General features: G+C 39.9%; 1 protein-coding gene across 1 annotated transcript in view; it reads left to right on the top strand.

The window, feature by feature from the left end:
* Positions 1-25109, top strand: part of sbf2 (SET binding factor 2) — an 88205-nt gene that overhangs the window by 20324 nt on the left and 42772 nt on the right. The window contains exons 3-15 of the mRNA XM_070910211.1: positions 10076-10213; positions 14155-14289; positions 14813-14923; positions 16239-16344; positions 19854-19986; positions 21413-21521; positions 21874-21987; positions 22418-22495; positions 22806-22919; positions 23768-23896; positions 24253-24351; positions 24520-24724; positions 24930-25039. Coding sequence (XP_070766312.1) covers positions 10076-10213; positions 14155-14289; positions 14813-14923; positions 16239-16344; positions 19854-19986; positions 21413-21521; positions 21874-21987; positions 22418-22495; positions 22806-22919; positions 23768-23896; positions 24253-24351; positions 24520-24724; positions 24930-25039 — 1581 coding nt within the window. The remainder of the gene's footprint in view (positions 1-10075; positions 10214-14154; positions 14290-14812; positions 14924-16238; positions 16345-19853; positions 19987-21412; positions 21522-21873; positions 21988-22417; positions 22496-22805; positions 22920-23767; positions 23897-24252; positions 24352-24519; positions 24725-24929; positions 25040-25109) is intronic.

Genomic DNA, 25109 nt, shown 5'->3' with positions numbered 1-25109 from the left:
TGCGGGGAGTCATTCATCTGGCCTTGTTCTCTCAGCATGTTGGATAAGCAAATCATGACAAAGCTTAACTGCATTGTTCATTATCAGCAGCCTTGGTTAGTCAGTTTTAGGCTCTGTGCCAAACCACAGAAGGATGAAAGAATGTAGCCTAATTGTATCACTTGATGGATGGATTCAAGTGACCATAACTTGACATGTCGCGCTGCACGTCGGTCTTATGATGTTTGTAAAACTATGAGAGAAAAACTAAACAGTGCATTCCAGATAGCAGGATGCTGCTCCAGCCAGGGGGAGAATAGGATCATGTGTTTGTCAGGAAGATCCACACATGAGTAATCAATGCTTTGTGTGCCAGTGAAGCTAAACACATCAGGAAACAAAGCTGGAGCTGTCAAGCAAGAAGGACTTTCCATGCTGAAAAGCACTGTGAGCTCACCAGGAAATGGGAATACACAGGATGAAATGAAGCCACAGTACACTGGAGAGCGCACATACTCAAACTTTTAGATGAAACACAGTAGACATTTTCGGTCATAATGGTTTATTGTTTATGTGTGTAGTTGTTTTGGTAATGAAGTGTTTCTTCCCTTGTTATTCTGTCATGAGCACTTACAGAAATGTTATTTCCGTTACAAATGAAAAGCTACCCCCCAAACAAACAAAACACAAAAGGCACCATGACAAGTGGCCAACTCTGTGGCCAGTCAGAAGGGCCTGGGCAAAAACATGTAGTTGTGAACTGGTGCCAGTAGCCAGGTGAACAGGTCCAAGAGGAAAGTTTTAGGATACCCTGGCTTTCCTGTACATTTCCTCCCTCCCATCTAAGCAGCTGGCTGGCTCCAGACATCCCACTAACTGGCTACTGGTGAATGCCACTGTTGCTAGTAAAAATGTACTGACCGCTGACCCCAGGGCCAGTAGCTGGGGACATAACTTGGATTCCTACACCTACATACTTATATGTGTTGGAATCCACATACTCATTCTCTCCATATATTAAATATCTGTCTGTCAAAGAGATTAACTAATTTACCTCAAAACATTTTGTTATCAAAATAATCCAGTATTGTCTCATGTATGCAAACATGCCCAGTCTCAGGTGTTCTCCTCAGTACTGACTTTCTGTGACAACAACTTATTGTTGTAATGGTTCCCTTTTGTATTGGCATTGTAGACATAAGATAGGGTCCAAACTGCTGTTTGTGGAGCTTGCTGAGTTTCACTTGAGAAGAAGTGCTCTTATTGACATGGGCTGGATGTTTGCTATTCTAAGTGAAAAATAGTCAGATTCTTTGGAGCAGTCTTAGCCACTGACAGCATAATAACATGGTGCAGTAATACATTACATTGCTGTTATTCATTGACATTTTTAGCCACACTAATAATAGTGGGGGGATTGACGCATGGCGGTGTTGGTCGCTTGTCAAACCCTGTTAGTCTCTTTGGGTTTGAAGAGCAGCGTGGCACCTGGAGGTTGGTTGCAGGCCTTTTAAAGGCAGACCTCATGAATTTACATACCCAGCTCTGATTTGACAGTGTGCACATTATCCAGTATTATCTTTATCTTTATCTTCATTTCTTTCTTTTTGTGAATTTGTAAATTTGTAAATTACAGTTGTTTTTTGGGTTTAGTAGCTCTTTAATAAATCTTTATTGTTTTTATTTATTATATCTTGTTTTTCTATTTATGTCTCTATTGCACTATCCTGTATGCTGCTGGAACAATGCAAATTTCCCCACTGAAGGATTAATAAAGGATTATTTTATCTTCTCTTATTCTTCTTCTCCACTCAGAGGGTTAGCTCCTCTTGTCCAGTTCAGTCCAGTTTTCAGACATTTTGGGGGGGGGGATTACTCACTTTGATAGATTTCAACTGTACAGCTTCAAAGAAATAGTTGCCATGATGAACAAGGCCCCTTTTCAAATGTTGTCACACAAAAAATATTTGAGAGATATGAGAAGCTTAATGTGAGAAAAGGCCTTTGTTGGCATATATCTTATTGTGTGAAACACATTAGTCCGTTCTGTGTTTATACACACTCAACACACTGACATGTACAGCACAGATTCACATTTACTCTTCCCTCTGCATTAGTGTATATTCAGAAGAGGAACTAAACTTGTTGTGGTTTGAACTGAGCTTGTTAAGGGCAGAAGTGAGACTGAGGCCTATGGTGAATACTGTAATATAACCAGAGCCCCCACAAGGCGGAGGAAGCACCTGTTCCACAGCCAGGTCATTGTCAGCCATTATCTTAGAGTGCTGTAAAGGCTGGGGCTCAGCAGCCTGACGCAGAACAGCCATTGTACTGATCTGCAACCCCAGGACAAAGACTGTTTACCCTGATCTTTCATTCATCACTCCATGTGCTCAGAAATGTGTTTTGATGTTTTGTGTTTACTTTTTACAGATGAGATAAAAAAACAACCATGTTTACCTACCCTCAGCTGATATACTGATGGGTTAAAAAAAAGGCTGTAGCGATGTGGTACTGATCAGGACTGATAAAAGACAGATTACAGTGGATAAATAAAAAATAAAATACAGCATAAAAATACCTTGAAGTCCCGGAATGTACACCGATATAACATCCTAAAAAATCTGACCTAATTCAAAAGCATGTTATTGAATTTGTGGTGGACGGAAAAATGTCAATTATGTTTTAATGTTCCCATGTTTTTTCAGGTTTCCCACTCATCCCACTTAATAGCTGCCACTGTGCAGGATTTGATTGCCGCCCCCAGTGGTACTATTAGAAAAGACACTGTGGCAGTCAGGAATGCACACTGCTTAACCTCTTATTGCGCTCTATACTTCACTACATAAGTACAGATCACAGCCTGGTCACTGTCATGCAGATGCAGGTGATGCAAGTGCTAGAAAGCCAAATGCACAGCTGCAGGCAGTCTAGGTTTGGAGGCCAGATGTGACCCGGTAGCAGGTCTTGGGGAGGCTTCAGGGTTCTTGGAGCGAAAGGGCAAACTTTCAGACAGAGCTAATCTCCTTGTCAAACAGTTAGCTATTAGGAGATGCACAAGCCCAGACAATGATTGATTTATGGTAGGTTAATGCTATTGCAGTGTACCATTTGATTCACTACCTGTTCTATCTGCTTGCTGTATTTCCTACAAAAATGACTGAAAACCAGTCTGCATACTAGTGGGAGGCACTTATGTGATAGTTTAAGTCTGTTATTTAGGTGTGTTTGTAGTAAAATATGGCTCAGTACTCCTTCTTGACATCACCACTTTGAATTCTGATAAAGCCTAAATATCGCAAATATTTGTCATGCGAACTGTTCAAATATTCACTAGAACCACCGGTTCCACTAAAAGTATCCATCCATTACGTCCACACCCTTTAAATGTTTGAGGGTAGGACAGTCATGTTTTTGTTTTTCACCATATCAGAATAAGAAATGGTTGTTATGCTCTGTTGGTGTCCGTTGTGATTTGGCAGTCGTACACTGTCTGTAATTCTTTTACAGCTCGCTGGCCACTGGCTTGAATTTTTTTAATTTTTACATGTACCTGGTGTTTTTAAAAGTCTGCTTATCCATGTGCAACATAATATGTGCTGTACAAAGTTGTCATTGTCACTCATCTACCAATACTTAATTCATAACGGTTTAGTCTGCAGAGCCAATCACACTGCCTAGCCAGATTTCTTATTAATATAAGACACCTCACATGAATTGTGAAACTCTGTAGTTATTACATGGCTTTGACATAACTTTAATCTTGTCTAAAAAGTACAGTGTGCTAACAAACTGTCATGCTATGATTAACCCAGTTATATAAGTAGGCATGCTCATGCATGCACAGACTAGGTCCTTCTTAAGCAGAAGTCATTGATTGTTTTTGCTAAAATACTCTAAGCTGTACTAGCTTCAGTTTTGACAGATTCCGTCACAGCAATGGGAGAATTTATTGGATTAGGCTTGTTTTTATACTATTCAAGTGGTTTTAATATCAGTTTTACCACTGGAACCTGCTATTCAACAGTGTCGGGAAAATCCATGGACTTTTCTTGGATTCTGAAAGGGAATTTTTGTACTCTTGACCATTTTTCATAGCTGATTTTTCCCTGAACTATGATTCAACTTGTTTATGCTTGGAAGATATGGTGTTTGTTAACCTACTTTTGACAAAACTGACACATAATAAAGTCCATTTAATATTTGGGACCTTCATGCCAACCATGAACATCACACAGATGCTTCAGGTTTAGTTTAAGGAGTAAGGTTGAGAGAGCAGGATGAATTAATCTGACAGTGGATTGATTTAGCATAGGAATGTCTGATTCTCTAAAGGGTCCTTTTTATTTGCCCCTTAATGCATTTCTGTTTTCACATTGCATGTGGTGAACTGGCCGTATGTTTTTGATTTATGCTGTGTTTTGAAATAAACCCAACTATTTGCCCTGAAGTGAACAAATCTTCCCAAGGGATGTTGGGGAAATGGGGTTCAGCAGAGTTGTCCCTATGATCTTGTTGCTGGAGTGCGTGGCAAAAAAAAAAAACCCTTTACATTTGCACTAAAAATACATCTTGTAGTAGGTTCTTTTTCTGGTGTTATATTTCCTCCACATATGGCATTTATGAAGCTTACAATTTTGTGTACAGGATAGTTTGCAATATTTGCTAGATGACTCTTCTATCCTGCCTGACTAGACATTTTTTTTTAATTACTGTGGTCCATCATAGGCATCTAAAAATATCTATCTTTAAAATGAACCATATGCGCAGGGTATTGCATAACAGATCAGCAAAGGGAAACCAGGAGTGTTGGTGACAGTGGGGAAGCAGAGTGGAGGGATGGAAGTGGAGGGGAGATGCCACCTCAGCAGAGCGTCTTGAGATGGAGCTTAGCTTTGGCGCAGTAAATTAACTCCACAACCACTAAATAGTATTTGGATAACAGTGCTATTATGGTCATTTTGTTGACAGTTTTGTTTCTTGTATTCATCAGGCTGACCTCGAGCTAAGGAGACAGTTGAGGATGGCGGGGGGGGTTTGGTTGTTTTGTCCGCTGCTCATCCTGCAGACCTGATAAATCAGGAGTTCTAGGCAAGCAGCACGCCATTGACCTTCTTACCCCCGACCGGTCCCTCTCTGGCCCCTGACACCTCGCACTTCACTTTCCGTCATTGTGTTGTCTTCCTGGCATGCGACTCTTCCACATGAATAGGGAAAGAACAAGGTACAGGGAAGAGGATGATCGAAGTGCACGGTGTACTCCACATCTGTTGCTAAGTTTTCCTGACCACATTGTCTTGGCAGTAACTTTACATTCAGGCTCTGTCTACAGTTCACTAGTATTGTCTGGAAGTTTTAATGATTATTGATGGATTTAGATGTGTTTTTCTTTCAGTAATACCTGCCATATGATTTGAGATTGTCTGGTAGCCATATTTACTTATTTTCAATGTCTTTTAGGTTTTGTATGTTTATGTTGTGTGTTATTTATTTCATGAATACTGTCCACATTCCTACATTTTCCTCACAATCTTTTCCCGAAATTCGTCCATGCAACATAATGTTGTACATTGTAGTCAGGGGAGTGTGGAAAGTGTTTTGAAAAGTTATTTTTTCTCTCATTCAGTTTAGGTCATTTTTGCTGATGCTCAGATCAGCATAGAAAGCTTATTCTACACACATTTTATTGCTGTGGAGAGAAAAACATGGAAGAACTTTGGTGCCTGATTTCATTTGGGTTTGTAAGTCAACCAAATTATGAAATAAGTCCCTCCCCTCAAGGATTTGCGGGATTGAGCTCATTTGTGGCAACGGGAACTCTTTAAAGGTTTTATGACCCTTCAAAGGCTGTTTGCATTCCCCCAAGTACAGGACTCTCAAATGCTGGGGTCATAATAAAAACATAGTAACGTCTTTCCAGTCATGATTCAGCTGCATCATGCCAGAGAAAGACAAAGCTGACTTTAAAGGGCGATATCGTTCTCTCTGTCTCTTTGTCCTGAGTCATCTTTCGTAATGGCTGCAGCCCCAGTTATATCTGGCCTGCGCCGGCCTGACCGGGCTTTAATGTCTCGTCACAGAATAAGAATGCAGCCCTATCCTGATCAGGCAAAGCCCCTGTGTGGGGTTTTTTCTTTCTTTTTATTGGTGCTGCTCTTCAAGCACTCTGCTGTGACGATGCTTAGCAGGTCAGACTGCAGATCCAGTGTCGCTGACTGAGTAGGTGAATAGTGTAGTTGGGTGGGAGTCAGTCATACCATGCTGCAGCACATGATGTGATGCAGAGGGTTTAGCTGGAGGGCAGCAGTTTAGTTTGCTTTGACATTAATACAGCAAGTGTGTCCCCGAGTTCCTTTGTCACTTGACTATGGTCTAATTTGGGAATAGGAGATGTCCTTTCTCTCTGCTGTGTGTGTGTGTGTCTATGTGTACGTGTACTGTAGAAAGGCAATGTTTCTTATGTGTTGACCTTTGCACCTGTTGCACTGCAGTGGATTTCTGCGTCATGCTATAGCTGAATGTACAATACAGCTTGTGTCTGATGCTGTCCGTCAGTGCTTTCACTTGTTCTTCCCTCAGCTCAGCTGCTACCTGGTGGTCTGTCCAGTGTCATTCACTGTTTGTAGTTTCAGAATGTAGCACAGCAGGATAGTAATACACTTACAAAAGGAAAAAGAGGCTCTAAAGACCTGCTTTTTTCTGTAGTTATCACTGTTTTGCAGACTGACATTTTGACCATTGCTGATAGAATTGCTTTTGCTTCCCCTCTTTATTCATCCTTCCTTTGGTTATTTTAAATCTTAAACAACACATCTTTATCCATTCTGTCTCCTAGGACTAGCCTCAGAGATGTGGCCGTGTGTGTTTATATCCACTCTGCACTCTGTGTTTGACTAAATTGCAAATTACATAATTTTTCAAGTTGGGTGTTTAAACAAATAACATACTGTAAGCATATTTTCTCTGCTTATACACGGTTGTGCCTTTGTGTAGGATGCATGCTCATAACTCATAATGAGTCACAAGCAGATATGTTGCATGAAAATGTTTAAAGCTTCAGTAGCATACCACATGTTTTAATATAATGCAATACAGATACATGGAATTAGCATTTGACTTGACTTTTGTCTTGTTTCATTGAACTGCCCCATTTGTAAAGTCCTTATAGGATCAAACTACAACTTTTAAGCTAAACAATCATTCATCTTTTAGTTAGACAACAATTAGTTTTATGTAGTAAAGTGATGTCAGTAGGGTGTCTGGATGCAATGGTCCCTGAAGTTTACTAAATACTGAACTCCCTAAAGTGTCTTTGAACCTGCGCCAGAGTTCACGTGTCTCTCTGCAGACCTACAGGCAAGATAACGGCTTTAAGGAAACACTGATTTAATATCAGGGAAGTCAATTAATCTTCTCACCATCGCGCCTCAGTGTGCTCTCTGCCGTGCTCCCTTATAGTTAGTCCCTCTTTCACACATGCATACACTCCTACGGACACACACACACACACACACACACACACACACACACACACACACAGACAGGATGTTATATCTCTTGTGATCTTCTGAGCTATGCGTCCCAAAGGTGTTTATCTCTTTTTTGACAACAATGAATTGCATAGTTGGAATACTTTAGGACAGGATCACAGTTATCTGCACTTGTCCTTGAGTCCTGTCTGGCCGGAGTGTACACACACACACACACACACACACACACACACACACACACAAAGCAGGTTTAACAGATTTCCTGCAAGCTATTGTATCTGCTGGAAGATGGTGGCATCCTGGTCCAAACCTCCAGGTTGAACAAGCCAACCCCCCCCCCCACCCCCCACCTCCCTTTTCCTCTCCCCCTCTATTAATTTCCATTTCTCCCGCTCTCCTTCTCTTCTTCAAACTCTCTCTTCTCCCTTTCTGTCTCTACTCCTCTCCTCTTTTTCGGCCCAAGAGATGCAACCTTTGCCAGTATATTTGTCTTTGGCTGTACGCAGATCCATCTGTCCATCAATCCATCTGTTTTTGCCCTCACCCACCCCTCCTTTACCCAATCTCCTCTCTTCCTCCATGTGTCCGGTGATCCCCTGTGTAACCCCTGAGGAGCAGTCTAAACACCGTTTTCAGAGCCAGGGCCAGTTGGGCCTCCAGCAAAAACAGAGAGACCAGACACAAACACTCGTCTCTCTGACCAAATGCCTGCCTCTCATATTTTGGCCCTCTGCTCTCTTATGTGCCACTCTCATTTTCAAAGTTTCTCTCAAATAATAATTTATCAAATTCTCCATACGCATCATTAACCCCTCATTTTTTTGTTTTGAGAGTAGTAGTTAATTTTGCTTTATGAGCCCATATTACAGTGGGTGGGTTTATTATTGGCTTGTAGAATTGACTTTTTTTTCAATTGAGTTGGTGCATGAGGACATATCTGTGAGACTAAAGTAAAATCAGTTTACTGATTGAACTGTATATGTCTGATATATGTATCAGAAAAAGCTTGTTTTTTTTCTCCACACTTGGCAGATGTTTTGTGTCAGGATTGGTTATGACTCACACTGTTGCCTTGAGACCTAAAACTTGTTTGAGATGCTTTTTATTATGGTAACAGTCTTTCTGAGTTTCAGTGCCCACAATGTGCTAAAAATGGCTCTGTTTTGTCATGCATAGAAAATTGTTGATTTGTGTGATTCCTAAATCCTCAATAAACAGAGTGTTTGGAAATATAAATAATAGGTTTTTCCTGGAAGATTTCGGAAGATCTCGACTTACTCCTGGAGAATCATATACTTGAGAATACATGTCTGCTTTACACACTTGTATCCAAAGCTCAGCCAATAAGTTTGAGGCTGAATCTTTAATTCAGAGAATCAGAATTTTAACCAAAGTCCATACAAGAGTATTAGAAGGAGATAATAACAACTTTATCTGCTGCCACAAAAGACAAGCTTCCATTATACCCTAAACTGTGTATTTTCGGATGCTTCTCAGTAAACTGTAAACTTAGTAATACTAATGAGAAGATGGTTATATTTTGTTTACTTGAAGCTAAACATAAAATTTCTCTGTTGTGGAAATCTGTTAATAGGCCATGGGTGCAATGTCTGCCTATGGAGAAACTTACATATACATTTATATATATAAACACATTTTGTGGCTCATTTATGAAATTTATGGAGGAGGAAGATATTGCGAAGGCCTTGCAATGAACTGCTGTTTATTTTTGTTTTCATTTTGACTTTTGAGCGGTTATGTTATTATTGATCGGATCGTGTATTTTTCATTAAGATGTGATATTTTAGTACCTTGTCTACAAGTACGACAGCAGAAAGGGCCTTACTTCCATTACATTCAAAGTGCCTTCATGTGTATGTTATGTGAAAATACAATTAACATATTTCTCAAAAAACAACAACAAAGTTACTAGTAGAGAGGTCTGTTATATATACATGTATAATATATACATACATTGTTTTCTTAATTGGTGATAAAATAAAATAAAATGGCCGCAGGATGAATATTTGCTGTTAGTCTCAGTTTTAACCCTTAATTTAATCTACTGTGCTAAAGTTTGTGTAATCTGCTGGTATGTTGCTTAATTCCTGGGTATTTTCCATTAGTCTTATTTAAGATATTTCCTTTTATGATCAGACAGCTAATGAGCTCAGGCAGTTTGGCTTGGCACCTTTGCTGATGACTTTCAAGGAAAATAAGCCATGCCACTTCCCGCTCTGATGAGCAGATGTAATTACTGCCCTGAAACAGGACATCCTGTCTATGCTCTCTATGGGGGCATTCGGATGAGACTAGCTGCAATAATATGCTGTTGCCTTGTCCATTTAAGGTTGGAATTGGTTACCAGCAGAAAGTCTCAGGGGACATAGTAACCACAGAGCTTTTAACAATTTCAAATCTTTGACAAACACAATGAAAATGTTGTCTCTGAAATGATTAGAGCTTCAATGAGTAAAAGCATATGTCCTCTCTAGATTTCTTGTTGCTACCTCAGTCACTGTAACATTGTGCATATCTGACCATGTTGTGTGACTTGTCCTCTATGATACCCTCATGTAATGGTATTCTGTTGAATATCTTTGCAGTTCTGCCAACCTGGAGGTTGGAGGCCGTCCAGGGACAGAAAAGCACCCACCTTCTTCACCGTTGTGCTGACAGATATCGATTCAGACCGACACTACTGCTCCTGCCTCACTTTCTACGAGGCTGAGGTCAATTTGCAGGTAAGACTGCAACACACACACACACACACACACACACACACACACACACACACACTCAAGGGTGAGTAAATTCTACGACTGAGCTGTCCTTTAACATTTTTGCGTGAGTGAGTTTTGAGCACGTCTTGTGCCGTTTTCATTCATTCTTTGGTTCATTCTGCACTGGGTAGGAGGTTTTCAGTCCATCAGAGGACTAACACAGACATTCACAGTCATTGAATCTCCAGTCCCCCACCTGTGAGGTGTGCATCACATCACTGTGAGCAGCAGGATTCTCGTCCTTCTTATAAGGCTCCTTATAAGATCATCACAATGACAATCCTGAGTTTCGTGGACTCTTATGATGAACATGAGGTCACATTCATCTTCATGTGTCTCTGTCACGATTCTTAGAAGCCATCAGGATGTCGCAGTTGGGCAATGTGATGGGTCTCATTGTCTGTTTTTCATTTTGGGCTTATTGTTTTGTTTTTTTACAGTCTTTGGCACTTTTTTTAACATTTAGGAATGTCTGTCGTGTGCGAGATGTCTTCTAGAATTTGAGACATTAGTAGAAAACAAAAGCCTGCCTGGATCAAGCCTAATAAATTGAGAGCTGGCTGAGGGATGCTGTTAAAAAGGAGAGGATGGACCTGTGCTCCCCTCCAGCGCTTTTTATGTGATGTACTCATGCATACAAGATTGTGTTTGATTACAGATTAGTTGTCACGGCACAAATGTTCTAAACCCCCATAAATTATTGATTACAACAGATTTGTTTGGACAGGATCATTTTTATACTTATGAATGATCTCGTTAAGGTCTCTCCCTGCCAAAAGCCCACAGAATACCAAACTAATTGTTTCACTGTGCTTGCCTTTGTTAGAGGCCTTAAATGACTCCTGTCGCTCTGCCCACTGTGACTTCACATCCTTTCACATGTGGAAGGCAGTCGTCAATCACATTCCAGTTAGATCAGCAAAACATTTTCAAGTTAAATTTGAAATGTAGTCTCGTACGAGAAATATGTGTCAGCCTTCAAGCGAAACAGTCACTTTGGTGGAACATTCAGACTCAACACTGTAGTAGTGCACGCTTTACTCATTACATTACATATCAGCTTGTTGTGTGAATCACAACATAATTACATAAACATTTAAACATTCCTTTGTTTGCACAACTGGGCACATTTTTTCGCATTGGTTCAAAAGGATTTAGGGCAAATTGTCACATCAAAGGGAGAAAATAACCAAAAATAGCCCAGTTGTTAACTGTTATGGGTCTTTTTTTTGAAGAGCCTACTAACAGACTTAATTGTCATTGCTCGTAACTGGTTGGTGACATCCGTCAGTTGTATAAAACATATTGGAGACCACGGACTAGTGGCTCATCCTCATTTAGTATTGAAACTTTAATCCTCTATGGTCTGTTTTCTGTCCTCACACACTGGCTCGGTGGAGTTGTCAGATTTAGACTTCATTATGGGGCCTGATGTTTTTGTAATTGTGTCTTTGTTTACTGTTATCTGGGGACTGGCAAGACTAAACTAGAAACATTGTTTTTCACACACACTCCGCATTGAATGTTTATATTAGGTCTGCAGGACAAAATATGCTGTAGAGACACTATTTTTGCAACAGAAGTTTAATGCAGTTATTGAATCAGTTTAATCACAAATTGTGCCAGATATTTACCAGATGCATGATAGAAAGGGACGTCCACAGGGAATACTAACTATACTCTGATTTATGTACAACATTTGTTTTATTTCACTTCATTCATTTTGTGAGTGTAAAAAGAAACACAATCAAATCTTGTCTGTACAGAATTTAAACTTTGCTCTCACAGTCTCAATTTCTCACTTCACTGTCTTACTGCCTTAATTTCTTTTTTAAATAAAGTTCACAGGATTATCAAACGGGTTGTAAAAGTTACACTGATTAAAGAAAGAGGGCCGTAAACTATGCTTCCAGTCAGGCACTCCAGAAGCAGGAAGTTGTTCCCACTTTGGAAAATGAGGTATATACTGGTATATAAAGTGAGAAGTTCACACAAGGAAGAAGAAGTTATTGTTTTTTTTTTTGTTTTTTTTTTACTGTTTTGCAGTCCAAGTGAAACTCATGTCTAAAATAGCTCACAGTAATTGAGATGTTTGTGTATGCAAAAAAGACACTTGACCAAGACACGTGGATGCTTTGTGTTTATTACATCCTGTATTGAGAAGATTGAACCTATAAACTTTTGAATTAGACTCCCCAACCACAACACCACCTTACCTTTTTAGTCAGCCTCGTGTTAATTATTAGATTAGACTATATTTGGCCTCGTCCAGACATCATCATCCTGCAAAATAAACACACATTCCTGGATTCAGTGTATGGCACTGAAGATCTTCTTGAAACGTGAGGGTGTTTTAACAGTCTTTACTCTCTAAACTGACATTCTTATCTACTCAGTTAGATTCCAGAGAGAGTCCAGACAGGCGGCGGAGGAATGTATTTTGTCTAATAATTGAACCAAATCCTAAGAATAATGGTGAAATGTGACCTCCATCTGAATGGGATATTTTGATCCCATACTCCTTGGTCCCGAGATACTGAAGCACTTATGGCATGTTTTCACTGCCTGGAGAAATATACCAGATTGTGATAAGGGCTTTAGTCAGGAATGAGCACTGAGAGGCTGGTGTATCAGGGTCCTGATAAGGCTTGTGGATCCACGATAGAGACAATTAGAACCAGATTGAGACTGTTGCTTGTACGACAAGCTTGTCGTGATTTTGGTAAATAGTTAGGTAAATAACGTGTTTGATCATCGCAAAAATGACTTTATAGTGTACATTTGATTTGACGTACTGTAAAACTTTTGTCACTACGTTCTCTTTAATAGGACAGTTCTTATTCTTTCTTGCAGACATTTTGGGTTTCCAGTTCATTCTTTGTTTCTGATATTATTATTGCCCACAATTACAAGTTTATATAGCTTATATGTGTACTAGTATACCAAGTTGTTTTTGTATTTGCACATAGAGTATGTGTGCAATATTCAACAAATTCAGAAGTGGTTTAAGACATTTTGTGATCTGCAACAAAGAATATTGTTTCAGTGGCAAGGTTTGACTCACTGTAAGTAATAGCTCTTGCTAAACATAATAATTACTAAACATTGTGCTGTTTGTCACTAATTGTTAGCTCTGATGTTTTGCATTTGCTGTGTTAGTACAGTATGTGACTCTGGGTATGAAGCAACATTAATCTCCTAAACTCATTTCAGCTTTTCTCTAAGGAAATCCACTCTTATGACTTTGTCTCTTTGCAGGCGAGATCTTTTATTAACCTCATTGTAAGTTTAGAGAATCTGTTGTGTTCATTCAATGGCTCCAATAGGATGAGCAGCTGTGCTGAATGGGGACAGATTGGGAAAGGAGATAATTAACAGTCCAAACTTTCATAAATGTGTATCTCCTCTCTGGAGACAAAGGAAGATTTTTAAGATCTTTGGGGGCTGAAGCTATGTCTTTGTCTGATGCACAAGTTTTTTTCTGGCTATTTTTGTTTTGTAGTTAAAATACAGTTAACTTTAAACTACTTCTACTTTCAAACCTATTTTGTGACACACCCCTCAAGTGAAAATGGAAAATGGAGTGTTAGAAATTGGGTGTCCATCCATAAACATGTACGCAAGTTGGTTCATCGACTAAATCACTGATGTTATCACTGAACACTCTTTGTGTTAGGGCACATCAGTTATTCTTCCCTGGAGAATGTGCAAATAACACAAGCGATGTGTAGTACATGCCAGACACGTAGACAGTGTGATGAGTTTTAGGCACATGATGTATTCACAAGCTAAACTAGGAGCTCAGCGGTGCTGGCATGCTCTACAGTACAGTTCAAGGTCTGTAGTCCATGGCACTGTGTTGAACTCTTCAACTGAAATAGCTTCTTTTTTTAATGTTTCAGGGATCAAAGAGTATTGAGGCTGATGGAGATGAAGATGAGGAGGCAGAGGAGGATGGCCTGATCCAGCCAGCTCAAGTGTTTGCACCAAAAAGTCTCATTCTCGTGTCCAGGCTGGATTATCCCGAAATATTCCGGGTAATAAAACACCATGTGATTAAATCTTGATTAAAAAATATTTTTCTGTCTTGTTCAGAAGGAATACTCAGAATTTTTGTTAAATCAGTGCTTTCATCTTGCTGCTCTGAGATGACGCTAATCTACTTTGTTCTGTCTGCAAAATAGGCCTGAGTTTTCTTAAGCATAAGCACGCACTTCAGTAAAGTAAATGAGACATAGAAGCATAAGCACCTCTGATATTTTCATTACAGACTGAGTTGGTCACAGGTTTTGCAGACTCACAGTCAGCCTTGCTATTCATGTTAAGAGGTTCTTCCGTTCCTACATGTATGTATGTGCTATTAGAATAAACTGCTATCAAACCTAAATGTCACAGACTAATTAAAAGCACAATCATTTTTGTTTTACAGCCTAGATATTTGTAAACTAAAATGTCACCTGTTTGACCATTAGCTGCAATACTGATGACTATATACAGTCGTGATCCTCTGTGTGTGCCCATGTGTAATGTATCAGTTGTATTTACATGTTGTCCTTCCAGGGTTGCTTGGGTCTGGTCTACACAGTGCACATCGATAGCCTGAGTTTCCCTTTAGAGGGTCTGGTGGCCAACCTCTTTACATTCCAGGTTCCTGTTGCTGGTGGATCCCAGGTAAGTCTTAATTTAGGCCAAATATACCCAAAGTCCCAGTCTGCTAGGCATGTCACTGTTCTGCTGCTGGCCTGTTCCTTAGAGGGGGCCACAGGTCCAGACCAGACACGAGGCTAGAAAAGGTTAATGTCAGACCTGTGAGGCAGTGATTGTTTGTGGAGATGATGACTGAGGCTCAGTGGTGCAGCTACTAAAATGATTTATGTTAGCTGTGAAGCCAATCAGGAATGTTGTGTTCAGATGGTGCCAGAGATTGTTGTCCAGCCACAGGCAGTAATTTTCAAATACATATTCGTCATTTTTTTCCATCATGTTACTCGGAGCAAAATACCTCAGCCTAGAGTAGAGCAAAAGACAGCAGAGCTCTTAAACTGTGTTTTATAATAGTTCAGGGGAATATATATTTAAAATGTCAGTGCTCTAAGATCGCTCATTACTTAGGTTTAAAAAAAAAAAGCAATTTGTTTGTTGCAGTTTGGTGGCCAAATGTCAGAAGATGAAGCTATAAATGCTATAAATTGGCAATAGATTACTTACCTTTTAAAAAACAGTGCCACTGGGGACGAAATCCTCATCACTGAGGTAAAAATCAGATTTTGTTTAAAGAGATGGCTAACGTGTTGTTAGAGGGAAGAATTTGGCTGGTTCCCCAGCAAGACGCCACTTAAAATCCCAGGTCCTCAAGTCTGCCTTTAGGCAGAACCTCAGCAGTGGAACAGACTCATTTGTCAAAGCAGCACCTAGTTAAACATACAGGTATGTCAAGAATTGTATGAATGGAGACCCTACGATACCATGAATTTTCCACTTGACTGAAGAACTTCACCTTTACTTTCTACATCTTCAAGGTCTCTACCAACCGCTTTTCACATCCCAGTACCTTTATAATCTGAAGCACAACTGTTACATAACCAGTTTGACTCGACTAATATGTAATGCACATTTCAGCAGCAGATACACACAATGGAAATGTTTTCATACTTTTTAATGCAAGGATCTTTTTTTTTAAAGAAGTCTGTGATATTGCAGCAGCTGTGTGCTGTACCAGTTATATTTTGGCAAACATGTAATTGAGGTTTTCTTAACGCTATCTCAAGCAAACTCATTCAAATGGCTAATTCAGTCCTGCAGCTGCAGTGTCTGCATAACACTGAATAGCATATGTCTTCTTTAGTTGATATAGCCGCAGTATACTCGGCTATAAATCTTTATGGATGACTGTCAGTTGCAGTACTGCTTGGCCCTGTAGATGATGGCTGTAGAAATTTTCCATGACTGTTTTCTGACCTTTGTTTGCTTTTGTTTTTCTTTACAGAAGCTGTTTAGCCTGGGAGCAGGAGACCGGCAGCTCATCCAGACGCCTCTGAACGACACATTACCTGTCACATGCAAAAGTGTTGCTCTGCTCTTCCAGCAGCTGGGTGGGTCCAGGCACTTTGATAACTACTAACTAGTAATCATGAGACAGGAAGAGACTTTGTGAGTCAGCTCATGACTTGTTAGTGACTGTATTACTGTATCTCTGCCCTGTCATGGTGTCGGGTCATTTATTTGTTAACAATAGTTTCCTGCTGCAGGTTGTCACATTTACCAAGTGTCCCACTTAGGTTTTGTGGTGTTGGTTGCTCTCTGACAGGGGACACTCAAAGAACATTTGTCTTAATCATATTACTGGCATTCATCATTAGTCTTATTTGCCTTAATAAAGCAGCTTAATGTGTGTGACATAGTTTACATTCGTTCAGTCTTGATCCTGATTTTTAGAGGCTCAGTTCTACTTTGCTAATCACGTGGTGATAAACTACATAACTGTAGGACCTTTACAGTCAGGGGACTTTTGCAATGAGCCATTAAGAGCTTGGATTAATTCTGCACTAAATGTGTCTCAGGCAAGATTATGTGGTTTTCGCTTTGTCCCATCGGTGTTTACTGTGATTTTGTCTGGGATAGAAGGAGCACATGATAAAGATTTGATGCAGTTTGCTGGTTTCACGTTGCCATGTTTGCTCAATGTGGACGGTTCAGACTATAAACGTTTTGCACAGGCACTACGTGCTTTGTTAAAGATGCAACATGCCTGATTCACCATGACTCATTCTTAGAGTAATTCAATTGTGTTTGGAGAGTGTACCTCACTTTCCTCAGCCTTTGAAAATGGAAGTTTGTAATAAATCATGAACTGAACTATTGCACATGATATTTTTAGATTTTCAAGTAATTCTAGTAGAATCAGGTTTAGTTCAATTTTTGCAACTCTAGGCATGAATCTATGAGAGTTGAGACTGAAATTAAATATAATTCACCTGAAATTTGATTTGTAATGGAAAGTTGGCTCTCATTTAGCCTCATTTAATCAGAAGAATGTGCTTCAAAACAGAGTTGATTTTATTTCCTGAGTGTATTAACACCATCCTCTGTTTGTTTGGACAAAGTGGTCAACATGCACATGGGGGGTACTCGCATGATAACATTTGATCTGAGCTATGTGGAAGTCATGCGTTTGTAGCCAATCTGGATACACAAAACAAAACAATCTTGACATAATACACAGCCATGGCCTGTCAGTCTTCATAAGCCTGTTTCCATTAATCAGTACAGTCAGTATGCTGTGCTGTTTGTCCTCGAAGCGGCTACAAGGACATGATTAATGTGTGTTGGAAATGTTCTTAATATGTATAATCTTGTCTAGTTAATGTTATTCATGTGTGAAGTATAAAATGTTGTTGTGCTGTGAGTAACAGTAACTATAGCTGGTGTCACAGACAGCTGATATGATACCGTGTGTGTACACGCTGTAAAAATGAGTGTGTGCAGACGTGACAGTTATATCATTCTTACATATAACTCTTGGCAAGAAAGAAAATTATTGTATTTCCCAAAATGTTGAACTTTTCCTTTTGCAATGATTTTATTCTTCCATCCATTTATGCTTAATACATACTGCAGAGGCTTAATGTAGGACCATAGACATTTAAAGGCTCTGCCTGTCTTATGATCATACAAGGAAAACAGTGTGCTGTTATCTGTCTGCTGTCAGTCCTCCTGCTGTAGTAGAAATAAGTAGCAGATTGTTGTAATAATTGGCTTTGATCAATTCATAGAGTATTTATTTTTGATTGTGTAGCAAGACAAATGTGTGCAGGAAACTCTTATTGAGAGTTAAGCCCTTATGGCATATCGAGTGAAAGTGACTGGCAGAGTTAATTATTCTTCCACCCTTAAAACTGAGTTCTCTTTATGCTGACAGGAAGGTAAACATTGTAAGTCAGCTGATCAGCTGCACGTAAGCAGAGAGAGCAAGTGCATCATTTCCACTTGGTCATCCTCATGTCCATATGAGGATTGGCTAGTAGACGTACATGCAGTCACCAGAAAGAGGAATGTGTGTTAACCATGTCGCTCTGCACAGGAAGTACATCCCCCCCGGGGCGAGATAAAACCAGCCATCAACAGCCCTGCTGTTTGTTGTTTGTCTTTGTCTTTTTTGCTGTCCGGGGATGTTGCTGTCACTTCTTATTTAGGGCTCGGAAATGTGTTGCTGTTTCCATAAGAAAAGTAAATACCTGATCTGAGGTGAGATTATGAAACCAGAGCTTCAATAGTGTGGTAAATGATCGAGTCACACTCTTCAGCATCTCTCTTAATTGAAAATGGTGCATTTGGACCCACCATGTCTAAAAAAGATGAAACGACTCTTTTGGTTTGACATGTCTGTTCACCTTCAAGATTTTGTTGAGGCCCGGGTTCAGTTTCCTGTTTATCACTGAAGCACTCCACTCAGGCAGCCAAACATCCAGACCCAGCGCCCCCAGTGGCGCGGAAATGTCTGCCAGTGTTCCTCTCTCTTTATCATTCCAATGCGTGATGAATTGGTCTGTCAGTTGTTTGATAGGAAACAATAACAGGAACTGTAAACTTAGAATTCTTCCTGATTGTCACATCAGTATTTGAAATATTATTTATACTGTATGAGTGTGTCACTTCCTTTATTTTTCAGAGAGGAGATGAGTGTATAGGTTTATACTCAGTATTGATTGTGGAAAGGTATTGTTTTTGTCATCATGAGACAGCTGGTTACAAAGCCTAAAAAAAGTAGCTTGCAGATTCTGTGCAGTGATTTTGTTGTTGTTGCACTTGTTGCGATTGTTTTTTTTTTAGATTAAACCTTTGGCAACTATAATTGAGATAGCTACGCCAAAGTAACTTTGTGAGAAATACAGTAAAACTGCAAATTCAGAAATCTGAACAATGTTGCAAGAACATAAGTAATTTTGCTTAAATATATAAACTGTTCTTTTCACTCTTTCTTTCACGTTGCTCTAGTCCAGTTTTAGTATTCTTGCCTACATGTATTCGCCCAGTGCAGTGGTAAACAGTGCAATGCAATGCTCACCTTCCAAAGACAAAGACACTCTATAGAGACATAGGCTGCAGTAGCCAGTGCAGACCAAGTGATGCTCTCTTCTGAGTTGCCACTGTAATTTCAGGCTTCTTCCTCACCAAAGAACCAACATAGTTCAGCCTTTTTTGCTGTCTCAAATATTGCACTTTAATTTGACAACTAAAATCAGATTTTTATCAACTCCACAGATTGGGTAGACCAATTTTCAAATTAAGATTAGTACACCAGTAGATTGCCATCCAATCCATATGTAGCATTACAACCTTCTATACTAAGATTGGTATGGTTGGTCTGCATAACACTGCCAAATTTACAAGACCAATGCTACGGAATATTGTATGTTTTGAATTGCAGTAATCAGTCTTAAAGCTGGTATGGATACAAACAGAACTCCCACATGAATATTGTGTTTTCTAATCTGTATCCACAAATAGCCATGAATGCTTGATGAATGATCTGGAACAATGTGGCAGTCACATTCCAACAAATACCTCATTAATTTCCTTCTCTGTTGTTTTCTCATTCCAGGAATCCAAAATGTTCTAAGCCTGTTTTGTGCGGTTCTGACAGAACACAAGGTTTTGTTCCACTCCACCAGTTACCAGAGGCTCGGAGAGGCGTGTCGCGCCCTGGAAGCCCTCATGTTTCCCCTTAAATACAGGTTAGTATGTGTTTAACTGCAGCGGCGGGACAGATTCTCATGTGACTTTCCACTAACACCTTGGCTGGTGTCATAACTTCCATGGCTTGTGACTGATGATTAACTTTGTTCATCATTGTATTCAGTTCTAGAAACAGGTATGTCTACTGGATAAGATTACCCTTTAAGATCACAAGATTTGACCTCTTTTAACCTTGAAAATCTAGTAACCTCAAAGGATTTTTCCACTCACTGTCTTTTCAGAATTCACTTCTCCTTGAAGTGCCTTTCACTTGTACAGTCATTGACTTCCTCCCCTTTTTAGAAGAAATGCATGCATTACTATCTATGTTGTGAAACTCATTTCAGAGGGTCATTTTTAGGAGAAGTAATTTTTTCACCCTGGTATTAACACAAATGATTGCAAACCACAACATGACTGCATTAAACTTCAAAACACCAGGAGATACTTGTCCATTGATTCACCTGGTAGGACATGACTCAGCACAACAAAACGGAGGCAGACTGTCATGCAAGGCACTGTTTATGTCTTCTAGTGTTTAGTATCTTGGCCAGAGACACTAAAATATGTGGCCAGGAGCTGGGGATGAACCAACATCCCTGCACTTAGTGGACAATCCACTCTACCTCCTTAACCTCCTGACAATGACAAGAAAACTTTTAAGAATACACAATTATGAATAATGATAATTGGTATGATAATTAATATATAAATATACCTAATGGTTCATTTGCCTGTCCTAAATAAACATATTACTAAAATAGCTTGTGCCATTTTAAAATTGAACATACACTATGCCCAAAACAAGCCTTTCAGTACTAGTAGGTGAGTGATACAATCCTGGTCTTGATGAGTAATTCAGTGTTACAGAAGGAGCTGGTTGGTTATAACATATAATATAATAATATCAATATCATAATTGAACAATTGATTTCTTGTTCTGAAAGGCTGCTTTAGATACACAAATCTATGAGATTGTCTGATTGTTGTAGTGAAATGAACTAAGAATCCCTCTACCTGTTTGGCTATCATTCCCTCATTATTGATTCTCTTTCTCAACATTTTATTATCAATTACATTATTGAAGTAATTTTGACTTTGTCCAGTCCCACTGCCCTAGTTTCTGGTAGATGATGATGGTGTAAAATTTTCCAAAGCTTGTAAAAACCATTGCAAAATGTATGAACATCATGTGAGTGCCATGAGTGGTTTCTATTGTTTTCTACTGTCTTATCACTTAATGTGAGTTTACTCATTGAGTTTCAGTTTCACAATAACGTACGGTCAAACACATCCACTTCCCAGCAGGGACGGATATTTTAGGCTCTCAGTTGCCAACTCATCATGTAATTCTTCCTTATTTGTCTTCCTAGTCTTATCGTACATATTATGTGTATTCACTGTTATATCCTCTTGTGTATTCAGTTACCCATACATCCCTATTCTGCCTTCACGGCTGCTGGAGGTGTTGAGCTCGCCCACTCCCTTCATCATCGGAGTGCACTCTATGTTTCAGAGTGAAATCCAGGATCTGGTGAGTGCAGATGTCTCACAGGCATCCAGCAATCTCTCTCACTTGCATGCAGAACTTGAAGATCATGAATTGTTGCATGCTTTTATCGTTTATTTTGACATCCTAAAAGTGATAATGCATTGTGATATTTTAGGACTTGTTCTTTCTACTGACCAGGAGAGTTTTAATTTAGCAAGCCCCAAGTTTCAGGATGTTTTTTACACACAAAGATTAAGTAATCTGCCTTTCAGCAAGATGTTTGTTTAGCTGGTTTCGGGTGAACCTCGTCAGGCATGCATGTTGTTCTCCGCAGTACTCCCTCCAGCTGCAATCAAACCACCTGACCTGTCAGTGTTTTATGTGTGTTTTCCAGTTGGATGTTATTATTGCTGACTTGGATGGAGGAACAATAAAGATTCCTGAGTGTATCCACTTGTCCGTGCTCCCTGAACCTGTGTTACACCAAACACAGACAGCCCTGTCCCTGGTAAGCACAAACACATTCAGGTGCAACTATATTATTTGAATAATGACAATATGATGACATTTGAACTGAGCAAGAAATAATTCATTCATGAATTCATTCAACTTGGACACCAAATAGACAAGTCACAGTATGTCCTTGTTGAGCATCTCAATAAATCATGTGACTGTCGGTCCATCTGTCAAACAGATGAACACGTGAAAACACACATAAGGTACTTATAAAGTAATTCTTGGATTGTTATGCTCGAACTCACTCAGTGACTTCTGGTAAAATTTATGTTCTTACTTTACTTTATTAATTAAACATGTGACATTTTTTCATGCTATGCTGTATTATCTGGCTAGTCATCAAGGAATGTTCGCGTATGTTGCTGTTGCGCTTATTGAAAGTTGTTCAATAAATCATCTGGAGATTCATTTATTCCTCATAGGTTTTGCACCCTGATCTGGAGATAGCAGACAATGCGTTCCCTCCGCCTCGCACAGCACCCTCCAATCTCAAGTTGTTGGTAAGTCAGCGTCACTATCACATGCCCTCCCTTCATGATCCTCAGGGTGTCTCATTGTAAGGAGTGATGTCCTCCTCCTCCTCCTCCCACATGAGGAGGACATGATCGCCTTCATCAGACATTCTCTTATCGTCAAAAGGTTAGCGTTGGTGTGAGGGCACTAACTGACGGTAACCCATTACCCTAAAGACAAAAACACATGTCTGTTGCATAATTGACTTATCAGACCGCATTGGTGGCGTAGCTGTTTGACGAGTCATGTTGATCTGTGTACTTGTGTGTGTGTGTGTGTGTGTGTGTGTGTGTCCAGGACAAGGAGGTGAGGGCCGTCTTTCTCAGGCTGTTTGCACAACTCTTCCAGGGCTACAGGTCTTGCCTGCAGCTCATCCGCATCCATTCTGAACCTGTTATTCACTTTCACAAGGTAAGATAACAACATAATAGAATTCCCAGCACTGAAATTCTAATTTTACAAAGAACCTTAGATTACCTGAGATTAAACTCCTTTACCAATCGCTCCTCAGCAAACACATTGTTCTTTTCATCTGCCAAGAATGTTTTAGCTTGAGTCCAGCAGAGAGGGTGGAATTACGTGTAGAGACAGATAAACCTGTCAGGGGTGCGTAGAGTATGTGTTTGTGTGTGCATGAGTGAGTACACATGTTGTTTTAAATGTGTTGTGGAGGCTCTGTGACTCTTTCATGATGCTATCCTTTTGTTTATGCAAGCTTCGGACACAGTCCCGTAACCTTGGGCAATGCCCGGCAATGAGCCATATGAAACGTATTAGGTTTACATTTTTGTTTTGTGCCGGGGTTTTTGTTTGTTCGTGTCTGTGGTGTCTCCGTGGTAACCCCTCAGCACATCATCCTCAAAGTACCCCACATGGATCACATTATAAACAAACGCTCTGCTTATTCGCCTGGAATCGTTGAGTGGGGAAGGCTTGAGTGAACTGTGTTTTATCTCTTCTACCCACAAGCACAAATAATTATGCGTAAAGTAAATTAAATTCATTTGCATGTAGTCATTTATAACTAGATTTATTTCCCCTTTTGTACATGCTGAAGAACTTATCCATGATTTCAACAATAAAAGATGCTGGTCTCGGGCCCCCTTGCAGAGATATTTTTTGAAGGTTTTGTAATCGTATTCTAAAAATGGCTGTGATCACTATGCTTGTTTTTCAGTCTGCAGTATGTCCATATGAACAACATTACATTTCTCCCATCTGTGTGGGATTGTAACTGCTCTAATTCTGACATTATCCAGACTGCCTTCCTGGGCCAGCGAGGCCTCATTGAGAATGATTTTCTGACCAAGGTTTTGGATGGCATGGCCTTCGCTGGCTTCGTCTCAGAGCGAGGTCCGCCTTACCGAGCCTGCGATCTCTTTGATGAGGTACTGTACCATGATGCTCCACTTAAAGCTGAACTTTATTACCCTTCACTTTTTAGCTATAAGTAGAGAAGTTCATACATAAACAGTATTTAATGAGGACTGGTCGCATATGGACAATACTCGATCTGTTTAATAAGGTCACTATCAGTTATGACTGACTGTGCTTATAAAGAGTACGGTCTAGACCTGCTCTGTATGAAAAGTGTGCTGAGATAACTTCTGTTATGATTTGGCGCTATATAAATAAAATGTAATTGAATCGCTGCAGGAACACTGTTCATCAGTTAAACCTTTCTATTCTACTAGTTGATCCACCCCTTTAATAGTGTATATTACTGTTTTGTTGTATGTTACAGCTGGTGGCCTTAGACATTGACAGCTTTAAGGAAGAAGAGGTCAGCCCTGCCAAGCTGCAGAAGCACATCAGGGAACTCTCTGAGCAGCTATACAGAAATGTAAGACTTCATGCAAATAACTACAACTACATCTCCTCTGTTGTTTTGGTGTTGTACTGTATGGGCAAATCATTTTAGCATGCTCTTCATGTGTTTTGCTGTATATCCACTGTATATACAGCTGAGTTTCCTATTTATACATGTGGTTCACTGCCTTGTATACTGTAGGAGAACCCAAACCCCCACATGGCATTCCAGAAAGTGCCTCGGCCATCAGAGGGATCCCACTTGCGGGTGCACCAGGTACCCTTCCCCCTGCTGGATGACGAAAAGGTGGAGAAGACGCTGCAGGAGGGTGTGGCAAAACACAGCAGCACACCTCCATCTACACGACCTGAGAAAAAGTGTGTTGTGCCTGCCGGACCACCCGTCGGTATGGCCTTCTTTAAACTGCCATATTGTACAATAGTGTGATGATGTGAACACTCACTAAAAGTCTTTACATACCTTTTGTTTATGTTAAGTCTCTCCGACAGTGATAAATTTAACATAAGCTGTCTCTGCAAAATACGTTCTGATGTTTGCAGCAGCTGTAACCTGCAGTGATTCCTACCCTATTCTGTCTCTCTGTATTCCAGTGTCCATTATGGGTAAGAGTGGCTCTGTGTTTAACAGCGCTCGTAGGCTGGAGGTGGTGCGGAGCTGCATTTCCTTCATCTTCGACAACAAAACCTTGGAGACTGAAAAGGTGATGCTCATTGTCTTTCATCAGGGGAGCTAATCGACCTTTAAACGAGCTCATTAACTGGAGGCATCTG

Source organism: Enoplosus armatus, chromosome 1, assembly GCF_043641665.1.
Source record: "Enoplosus armatus isolate fEnoArm2 chromosome 1, fEnoArm2.hap1, whole genome shotgun sequence".
Lineage (NCBI taxonomy): Eukaryota > Metazoa > Chordata > Actinopteri > Centrarchiformes > Enoplosidae > Enoplosus > Enoplosus armatus.
Note: the sequence above shows the minus strand (reverse complement) of the source record. Positions and strands in the feature narration are given on the sequence as shown.